Source organism: Bactrocera oleae, chromosome 4, assembly GCF_042242935.1.
Source record: "Bactrocera oleae isolate idBacOlea1 chromosome 4, idBacOlea1, whole genome shotgun sequence".
Classification (NCBI taxonomy): Eukaryota; Metazoa; Arthropoda; class Insecta; order Diptera; family Tephritidae; genus Bactrocera; species Bactrocera oleae.
In genome coordinates this window covers 33,280,650-33,292,399 of record NC_091538.1, presented here as the reverse complement: position 1 = coordinate 33,292,399, position 11,750 = coordinate 33,280,650, and the positions used below count along the sequence as shown (strand labels likewise).

At 35.1% G+C, this 11,750-nt stretch overlaps 1 protein-coding gene across 1 annotated transcript; it reads left to right on the top strand.

The window, feature by feature from the left end:
- Positions 1-6,110: 6,110 nt before the first annotated feature.
- Positions 6,111-6,683, top strand: LOC118679834 (uncharacterized protein C05D11.13-like). The gene has a single exon (XM_070108456.1). The coding sequence runs from the start codon at positions 6,111-6,113 to the stop codon at positions 6,681-6,683; it is 573 nt and encodes a 190-aa protein (XP_069964557.1).
- The last annotated feature ends 5,067 nt before the right edge of the window (positions 6,684-11,750 follow it).

Below are 11,750 nucleotides of genomic sequence, written 5' to 3'. Positions count from 1 at the left end.
ATATCAAAATGTTAAAGGTCTTAATACAAAATTAACCGCCTTGTATTTAAACAGTTCCAATTTTAATTTTCATATAATTGGATTTACAGAAACATGGTTAAAACCTCACATTTTTATACTCTCGCAACCTGTTGCTACAGAGTATAATAGTTTTGTTCACCTAACGGTTGTTTGTATAACCTTAAACTAGTCGAGTAAGATATAGGTTTATATATATACAAATGATCAGGATGAAGCGACGAGTTGAAATCCGGGTGACTGTCTGTCCGTCCGTGCAAGCTCTAACTTGAGTAAAAATAGAGATATCTTTATGAAACTTGGTAGACATGTTTCTTGGTACCGTGAGATGGTTGGTATTGCAGATGGGCGTAATCAGACCACTGCCACGCCCACAAAATGCCATTAATCAAAAAATAATAATTAATTGCCATAACTAAACTCCGCCCACTCCCCATATAACGGTACTGTTAAAAACTACTAAAAGCGCGAAAAATCAAGCACTAAACACGCCAGGGTCAATAAATTTTATCTCTGTGATGGTATGAGATGACGTTATAGGAACCGCGTTCAAAATTAGACAGTGGGCGTGGCACCTCCCACTTTTAGGTGAAATCCCATATCTTGGGATCGGCTTAACCGATTTCAACCAAATTCGGTGCATAACGTTCTTTCCATATTTATATGTTATAGTGCGAAAATGGGCGAAATCGGACTACAACCACGCCATATAACACCATTTTCAATTCCATCTGATTCTTTCACTTTCCACTATGCATATCAAGCAACAATGATTATATCGGGGAAAAACTTTGCGTGAATAATAAGTTTAAAGTATGCCACCTTGTGACCAAAAATTGTCTAAATCGAACCAAAACTGTTCAAGCCCCTAAGTACTAAATATGTGGAACCCAGTGCCTATAGTTGACCTTCTATCGAAAATATCAGTCAATCCACAAAGAAATCTCAAACGAGTATACCATTTGACTTTGCAAGAGTATAAAATGGTCGGTTACATCCGAACTTAGCCTTCCTTACATACATGAAGCATGCTTCTTTAATAAATAATGCTACTTCGATGGCAAATAATGCAGATTCAATAATTGTATTGGGAGATTTCAATTTACCGTGTGCTTCGTGGAAAGCTTTTGATGACCATATCGTGCCGATTTGCAATCGGTCATGTTTTCATGAGTTTTTCGAAAAAATGTCCGAGTTGGGTCTGAGCGCAATTGATTTGATTCCGGTAAATGCTTAGATTTAGTATACGTTGATACCTCTTCAAAGTGTTCCGTTATTCGGCGTATCATCCTGCTTTGAAAATATCTGTCGAAATCATGAGCAATGTACGCGATAATAATTATCAAACTTTGTGCTTTGTGCAAAAGCTAATTTTAAACAGAACTTTCTACAATAACATGGCCTAATTATAATGGTGACATTAAATTGCGTGTCTCTCGTTTTAATAACATTATTACGAAATTATTTGAAAAGTATGTTCCAATAGTAATTGTTAATAAACTATCTATATATCGACTATTCTAAATATTCTGTATTGCGTCGACAATATTTTGACCTAAACAAAAAATGTTATAATAATTACTTAAATAAAGTAAAAAAGAATGTTGTAAGTAACCCAAAATCGTTTTATGATTTCGGATTTCCAAATTTCCGTCCGCGATGAAATACAAATCTATCATTTCAACTGACAATGTTATTATATCCAATATGTTTGCAGAATTTTTCAAGTCAAACTACTGTAATAATTCTTCCAAAACTGTTTCTTATCAGCACGTGCTATGTTCGAATACGTTAATTAACGCTCCAATTATTTCTGAAGAAGACGTTCTACTTAAATTAAATAAGTTAAAACCATCTTTTAGTTACGGCCCAGACATGATACCCTCATGCTTCCTAAAAAATAGTGCCAAATATATTTACTTGCCTTTGACAAGGATATTTAATTCCTCTCTCAAACACGGTATATTTCCTTCAATATGGAAACAGTCATTTATAATTCGATTGCATATAAGTAGATTTAGATCCAACATCGAAAACTATAGAAGTATCGCAAACTATCAGTTATACCTAAACTTTTTGAAGCTATCATCACTGACCATATAACCTTTTCGATTTCTCCGTTAATTTCCTTATCTCAGAATGGATTTCGTAAAGGGAAATCGACTCTAACAAACTTGCTTGAGTTTGTAAACCATGTATCATTGGGTTTTAGGGAGCATAAGCATACGGATGTTATATACACAGACTTTAGCAAAGCTTTCGATAAAGTAAACCTCTCGATTCTCAGGCATAAACTTGATCTGCTGGGCTTTCAGCCAAGATTTCTTCAATGGGTAGCTTCCTAGCAAGGTAGTAATCCTGGCCCGATTCTGTTCTTGTTATTTTTTAACGATATCTCTGCAGTAATTGAATTCTAAAAAATTTTATTATACGCTGACGACGTAAAGCTTTTTAAATCATACACTTCAACTGAGAAAACTGAGACTTAAACAATATGGTTGCATGGTGTGATATAAATGATTTGCCATTGAATCTGAATAAATGTAAGACGATGTGTTTTTCCCATAGATCTGTGCAGTCTTCATATTGACACCATGGTCTTGAAAGCAAAAGCTGCCCTCAGTTTTGTTAAACATTGGTTTAAAGAATTTAGAGATCCGTATATTACTAAAACACTTTATACAACTTTGGTTAGACCTATATTGGAATATGGCTCTGTTGTATGGTACCCTAACTACCAAATCCATTCTGACAAGTTAGAGTCTGTTCAAAAACAATTTTTACATTTCGCCTTAGCGCATTTCCAATGGGATTCTAGGGTAAGTCTACCTCCATACACTAGTCGTTGAAAACTTATTAATCTACCTACACTTTCTAGTCGTACTGAAATGCTTGGCATAATATTCTTAGTGAAAATCTTGAATGGAATAGTTTGCAGTTCTTTTCTCCTGTTTGAAATTAAATTTATTATCCCTCGCTTTTCAAGGCAGTTTAGACCTTTACTGTTAAAATCCTGTAGATCAAATTTTGAACTAAACGAGCCTTTCCGCCGTATATGTCATGATTTTAATTCTCATTCCAGCACATTTGACTTATCTGACTCACTTTTCAAAATTTAAAAGACTTTATTGTTTTCTCTTAATGATTGAAAATGTAACAATTTATTATATTGTAACTATAAATCTTAGCTATTGAAATTTTTGTTTCTGTAGCTGAGCAATTTCGGATCTCAACACTTAAAAAACGCTCTTGCCTTTTCTAACTCGGCTAATTCCACACGTTTGCGGATTGCGCCCCTCGCGTCGGTTGGGCGGGGGGAGGGTAATCGTTGGGTTATTATTATTATTAAAAGCTTATGTTTAGAGCGTGTGTCCAGTTTCTCTTGATTGGTACCTATTTTCCTATTAAGTGGATTTATTTTTATCAAATAAGTAAAAAGTTATTTAATACGGTTTTATCCTGATTTAATTTTTTACTGTTGCACTAATTTATTTTTGTAACGACAATACCATTATTAAGAAGTGTCTCATTAGTGATAAGTTCTGAGTTCGAAGTTCCGAAATTTCTCGGATAATATTTGATATTACGGATATTGCTCAATCGGAAGTTGTAAAAATAAATTGAAAAGTACTTGATACCTATAAATGTCCTTTTCCCGGTACCGATAAATCTGATACGATCCTGGTATCGAGTAAAGTATCGATACTTTGAAATTTGTGGAACACTAAGAAGAAGAAATACCTAAATAGGAAATAAGGAACCAACTAACTAGAACTTAGAAACTAGAATACAAAAAAATGCAATCCGACTGCCGATTTTAGATTTTTGAACTGGCAACTCTCAGTATATTTAATGTTTGATAGGGATTTCCCTTAAACTTATGGATATATATCTTTTAGCTTGATTCTTATAACGAGACATTTTAGAGGAGTCCCTTATATATCTATACTTAATATTATAAAGCTGAAGAGTTTGTTTGTTTGTTTATTTGTTTGAACGCGCTAATCTCCGAAACTACTGATTCGAACTGAATAATTCTTTTTGTGTTGGATAGTCCAGTTATCGAGGAAGGCTATAGGCTATATAACATCACGCTACGATAGGAGCAAAGATATAGTGGTAAATGTGTAAAAAACGGGAGAAATTATTTCATCTTTGAAGCCTTCCGTTGCGTGCGCTGTGAAAACGGTTCAAGATACACAAAAAATATGTATTAAAGAATAATAGCTCTTTTAATGATCTAAAAAACAGTAGTAGTAATAGTATATGTCTATCTTTTAAGATTAACTCACAAAAACCGTTTTTATGGTACCTAATTTGGTCGAAATAATTTGATTAGGTTGTATCAACATAATAATATTAATCTTTATTCAAATAAATATGTTGTTGGTTAAGATGACTTCATTGTGAATAAAATTGTCTTTGACATAACTTAATTTCAACAAAAAACTTTAAAGATTACATTGATAAATAACTCCGAAACAAAACCAACTCGCTCTATGCGCTGGCCGGCGCGGCGGGAGAGTGGCGGTACTTGCGGGCAAGCCGGGAGGGGGGTGTAGCTCAACGAGATACTATGCCGCGCGGCTCAAGGCACAAACAGTCACCGACGCAAAACCGTGTCGCGCATCAGCTGATGCGACCTATCTTATGAGAGCGCAATGTAAATGATCAGTCACCACCGCTTCTACCGTCCGCTACAACAGACCGTACGGTATGATATCCGCGAAAATTGGATTTTTCCCGTAAGCGGCCTTTACACGGTCATTTTTGTATGCAAGCATGTGCGGCGTGATGAGAAGAATGTGCGTGTAAACATAATAAATTCGTGTATGTCATACATGTGTGATGGTTTTTAAAAAATTTTAAAAACATGATGTTGTTATGAACATGTTTTATGGTGTAAACGCTTGCATCATGCTCTGCTTTCACACGAGCAAAAAGAGTCCAGCGACTCGAGTATAGTTACACTTAGAGTATGTTGCATATTTCATTTTTATGTTGGGATGGTGGTCCCACATTTTGCTTGCAATGAATTAGCATGAATGTGGTAGAACAATATGCATAATACCTACCTGCTTAATATTTCCAAGGCCAAATTTATAACAGGAATTTCCTAATATTTATGTATCAAAAATTCATAATTTCTTTACTCAATATTTTTGGGATACAAAACTCTTTGTTTAAAAGGGCTAAATATTTTCAAGGCCAAATTTATAACAGCAATTTCCTAATATTTATGTATCAAAAATTCATAATTTCTTTACTCAATATTTTTAGGATACAAAAGTCTTTGTTTAAAAGGGCTAAATATTTTCAAGGCCAAATTTATAACAGGAATTTCCTAATATTTATGTATCAAAAATTCATAATTTCTTTACTCAATATTTTTAGGATTCAAAAGTCTTTGTTTAAAAGGGCTAAATATTTTCAAGGCCAAATTTATAACAGGAGTTTCCTAATATTTATGTATCAAAAATTCATAATTTCTTTACTCCATATTTTTGGGATTCAAAAGAGTATTTGTTTAAAGGACTAATTTCCAGTCGTAAGGAAACATCGAAGCGTAATGGCGTCCAGGATAAACGAAGAAATATCAGAGAAATAAAGTATGATTGTACTGAACGGTTGAATTTGTTTATGCGATATAATTATCATCGAAATATTACTTTTTAAACACAGTTTCATTTTGTAGTTGTTTTCTATATAGTAGGTACTTTATTTGTTTTAGGATAGTATTTAGTTACACAATAATAACACTTTTTTGTTTTCATGTAGATTATTAATTTATAAGTATGTGTTTTCTATAAGTATAGTATTGTTTGTTTTAAAAATAGTATTTAGTTTCTAATATTTTTTTTTTGTGGTACATAATACCTGTAGGTATTCTCATTAGATTAGGGTTAAGTTCAAGCATAAAGTTAGTTTACCTTATTTTCATTTTACGGTTGTTCTTTTGACATAATCGTTAAAAATAAAAGTAATTAGGTTCCTAATTATTAATCTTCTTAATCTTACGTTTCTTTTTTTTTTTATTACGAGATACGCTTTAGTTAAGTTTTCATTTTCTACGTTTTTTCTTCATCACTTTAATGACGAGAAAAAGAACTCAGCTTTCTCGGCAGACTGCTACTGCAAAGCGGCTGCGAGTTTTGCGCAGCAATGAAACTGAGGATGAAAATATGCACAGGTTGGCTACACAACGAGCAATTACTGAACAAAACCGTGCAAGGGAATCAAGCGTTGAACGTTCGCAGCGTTTAGCCTCACAAAATTTCCGAACTTTGGCGAACCGGCAACGGGAATCGAGTGCTGATCATTCTCAACGTTTGGCTTCACAGAATGCCCGAACATTGGCTAACCGCGATCGGGAATTGAGTGCTGAACGTTCTCAACGTTTGGCCTCACAGAATGCCCGCACATTGGCTAACCGCGATCGGGAATCGAGTGCTGAACGTTCTCAACGTTTGGCCTCACAGAATGCCCGAACATTGGCTAACCGCGATCGAGAATCAAGCGCTGAACGATCCCATCGATTAGCACAGCAAAATGCCCGATCAACTAGGAATAGAACTCGCAGACAACATAATTTATTAAATGCTGCTTTTGCTTATGATTGTACCGTTGACTATTCTGAGCTAAATGATATTGATATTGGTAGCTGAAACTCCTGGACTGTGTTGTAGTGGTGGCAAAGTAAATATACCTATAATTCCGGAACCAACATCCGTTTTAAAGGAACTGATATCAGGCTCACATCCATCATCCAAGCATTTCTTAAATCACTCAAGACAATATAATACATTATTTCGGATGACTTTATTTGGTGCCAAAGAAATTCGTGAGGGAAACTTTATGCCCACTTTTAAAGTCCAAGGGCAAGTTTATCATTTAATCGGTGACTTACTTCCATCTGTAGGGGCACAACCCGAATTCCTGCAAATATATTTTGTTTCCCATGCAGATCAGATATCCTTGCGCTCAAATTTAAACCCAAGCTTGCAAATCGATCTTATCGTCGTTCTCCAAACATATCTTCATGATCATAATACGTATATTCAAAGTTTTAAGTACAATCTAGAAAATAGATCACCGAATGATTTAAAACTTATCATTCATGCTGATGTAAAACCTCCTAATGAGCATAGAGGTCGGTATAATGCGTCGGTAGTAGATGAAGTAGCTGTTCTTATGATAGATGAAGACAAAGGTCCCCGTGATATTGTATTGACTGCGAGAGATGGTCGACTTCAACGAGTTTCTGAAATTCATAGATCTTATGACCCGCTTCAATATCCCTTACTGTTTCCCTTTGGAAACGACGGATACTGTATTAATATTCCACAGCAGGATACTACGGCTACATTTCAAACTGTTTCATGTATGCAGTTTTATGCATTTAGATTCATGGTGAGAATAAATGACTTTAACAGTGTACATTATTTCAAAGGATTATTTAACCAATATTGTGTTGATATGGCGACAAAAATGATCTCTGAGAGGCTAGACTTCATCAAAAGAAATCAAAAAAAATTGAGAGCAGAAGAGTACATTCATTTAAGAGATGCCGTCGTAAATGATGGACATATAAACGCTTCTAATATTGGCCAGCACGTTATATTGCCGTCGTCATTTACAGGATTCCCCAGATTCATGAATGAAAAAAGTTAAGATGCCATGACATATGTCAGGAAATTTGGAAGACCTGACCTCTTCATTACATTTACATGTAACCCCGAATGGCCAGAAATAAAAAGTGAGTTATTGCCCAATCAACATTCTTATGATAGACATGATTTAATTTCTAGGGTATTTCATTTAAAACTCAAGAAAATGATAGACCTATTAACGAAGAAAAATATTTTTGGCCCATCGAAATCCTTTGTTTACAGTGTAGAATGGCAAAAAAGAGGTTTATCTCACGCCCACATTTTATTGTGGCTGGCTAACAAAGTTCAACCAGATTCTATAGATGCAATAATATCGGTTGAAATACCTGACATGCAACAAGATCCGATTCTTCATAATATTGTCATAAAAAATATGATACATGGTCCTTGCGGATTTCATAATCCTACATCACCATGTATGAAAGAAAACGTTTGTTCTAAAAAGTTCCCTAGGCATTTTATTTCGGAAACACAAACGGGAGATGACGGTTATTCAACCTACAGACGCAGGTCTCCAGATAATGGTGGAAACACAGCTATAATTCGTGTAAAAGGTACAGAAATGAGCGTGGATAATCGTTGGGTGGTTCCCTATAATCCGTTAACGTAGAGTTTTGTCAATCGGTCAAAGCTATTAAATACATGTGTAAGTATATTCATAAAGGTTCTGATCAAGCCACATTTTCGTTACAAAGTAATAACGATGAAGTAGAAAAATATCTAAATGGTCGCTATATAAGTTCCTCGGAGGCGTTTTGGAGAATTTTCCAATTTTCTATTCATTAACGTTTTCCGGCAGTAGTTCATTTAGCCGTTCATTTGGAAAATGGACAAAGAGTATATTTTTATAATAATGAAAATCTCCAAGATCGTGTGAACAATCCTTCATCAACGACACTTACAGCGTTCTTTGATCTCTGCAAAAGCGACGATTTTGCAAAAACCCTTTTATATCACGAAGTTCCCCAGTATTACGTTTGGCAAAGAAATTCATTTTCTAGAAGAAGACGCGGGCAAGATGTTGAGGGATATCCTGGTGTAAAAAAAGACACAAATTTAGGCCGTGTTTATAACATTCATCCAACTCAAACTGAATGTTTTTATTTAAGAATGTTATTGCAATATGTTCGCGGTCCAATGTCATTTCAACATCTAAGAACCGTGAATGGTGTTATTTTCCAAACGTACCAAGGCGCTTGCTAGGAATTAGGTTTACTGGAGGGAGATGAACATTGGCAAAACCATATCCGATGCTATCATATCCGAGCCAGCTACAAAATTAAGAGAATTATTTACCACTATCCTTATATTTTGCCAACCATCTGACCCCTTAGAGTTATGGAATAAATTTCGTGATGCTTTATGTGAAGATATATTAAACAGAATGCGTAATGAGAATCAGGATATGACATTAGCATATTATGATAATATATACAATGATGGACTAATCATAACTGAAGATAAAATTCATGAGATTTCAGATAAATCCCTAACCGACTATGGGCTTCCTGCAGCAAAAAGAAATAATTCGCTTCTGGACCCGTTAGAAGTAGCGTTGCGAAAACCATATAACATAAATGAATTAAATGAGTATATCACACAAAATGAACCAAGATTAGTTAATGACCAGGTGGCAACGTATACTTGTGTCATGAAAAGTGTTCGTTTTAATGAAGGAAGAATTTTCTTTTTGGATGCTCCCGGTGGGACCGGCAAGACGTTTATCACTAATCTTATATTAGCAAAAGTAAGGTCTCTAGGAAAGCTAGCCTTGGCAGTAGCGTCGTCAGGTATTGCTGCAACCTTATTAGCAGGTGGACGCACAGCTCATTCCACTTTTAAACTGCCCCTAACTGTGTCTTTAGAGAGAGATAGCGTGTGCTCTATACGCAAAAATGGCCCTTTGGGGAAAATTTTACAAGACGTCAGTCTAATAATCTGGGACGAATGTACCATGATACATAGAGCTCACGTAGAAGCTCTAGACAGAACTCTTAGAGATCTTAGAAGCTGTGATAAAATCATGGGTGGGATTACTGTTATGTTTGCTGGGGACTTTCGCCAAACTTTACCGGTAATAGTAAGGAGAACTAGAGCAGACATTGTGAAGGCTTGCCTTAAAAGTTCTCCATTATGGAAATTTGTAAATATTTTAAAATTATCGACAAATATGAGAGCACATTTGGGGGGAGGTAGTATAACTTTCCCTTCAAAATTACTTTCTGTAGGAGACGGGAAAATACCTCATTCTAATAATAAAATTGAAATTGATTGCGATTTAGGAGTAAAAGTGGATAACATCGAGGAATTAGTAACTAAGGTATACCCTGACATCAGCCAAATAGAAAACAAGGACCATCAATGGATGTGTCAAAGAGCAATATTGGCGGCAAGAAATAGTAGCGTTGACGAAATAAATGATATCATTTTGAGTAAACTCCCAGGATATATTTTAACCTACACATCCATTGATACCGTGATGGATCAAGAAGATGTAGTTCATTACCCACAGGAGTTCCTCAATTCCTTGAACCCAAGCGGCCTTCCCCCACATTCTCTTAAGTTAAAAATAGGTGCCCCAATAATTTTACTAAGAAATCTCAAACCACCAAATTTATGCAACGGGACCCGACTTCAAGTAAAATTTCTGCGCAATAACGTCATCGTTGCAATAGTTTTGACTGGTCCAGCAGTTGGTCAAACAGTCCTCATACCCCGCATCCCAATGATACCCAACGACTTACCTTTTAATTTTAAAAGAATACAATTTCCGCTTAAATTATCTTTCGCAGTCACAATAAATAAATCACAGGGGCAAACATTCAAACACGTGGGGATCGACTTACGTTAAGACTGTTTTTCGCACGGCCAGTTATATGTCGCGTTATCAAGATCGGGTTGTGGCGAAAACCAATATCTTCTTCTGCCACAAAATAATAAAACAAAAAATGTAGTATATGCAGAAGTTCTTTAAAATAATAAAATTTACTTTAAAAATTGTACAGATATAGTTTGGAACTCGAAAAAAAAACATAGGTTTTATCCTGAAAATTTTGCGGGAACTCGACCATTCCGAAAATCCCGCAAGAACGGGAACTATGTGGGAAGAATCAAAAATCTGCCGGAAGTCACTATTCCACGCGGACGAAGTCGCGGGCAAAAGCTAGTCATATATAAGCAAAAGATTGTACTAATTTTCCATTACTTATTTAAAAGACTCCTAATAAAAATGTTCTGCCCTAGAGACAAATTTTCGTCATATTCGAGAATAATAAGTGATGCAGAATTAAAATGTTTAATCTATTTATGTGAAATATATGCTAAGTCTACAAGTTGGTTCTATTCTTAAATTTAAAAGTGACGTGATTTTTGTGCGGCAGATTAATCAGAGAACTTAAAACAACGAGAAGGTGCAAATTGAATTTTGTATGATGCTCGATTGGTTGGCTGAAAAATTGAGATCAAGGAGTTCACTATTTTCTGTAATATTTGCTGTTATTTGAGAGAAATGAGAATTTATAAGAACGTTCTCTGACAAATTACGTATCTCCCAACATAAAGAGAAAAATGAAATGAAATGAATGAGAAAACAAAAAATACAAATGCCACTTCACATATGCATTATTATTTTTTGCCATATAAACGATTTTTATGATGATTATCAATAAATACATGTGAGCGCACTGCTCTATATGTAAGTATGTATGTACAAATATGCGTATGACCGCGCAAAAAAAGTAATGCATACCCAAAACTACATACATTTAAGCGTACAAATTTAAGTACGTCAGCCAATAGGAAAAATACAAACATTGTTGTACAAAAACAACAATTGTTTCAAATAGCATCAGCACCAGAAATCAATATGGCAGCCAAATTGACAAATCCTAAATTTGTAGTAAATCACACATTCATGAAAGCAAACGCCTTACACATCTGACCGAGCCTGTGCTTGCCCACAAGCGTCTTTCGCGACGATGGCAAAAGCTAGAAATCATAAATTGAACATCTTTCTGATGCTCCCTCTAGAAGGGAAAAGTGACAACCCTGCAAACACAGAAA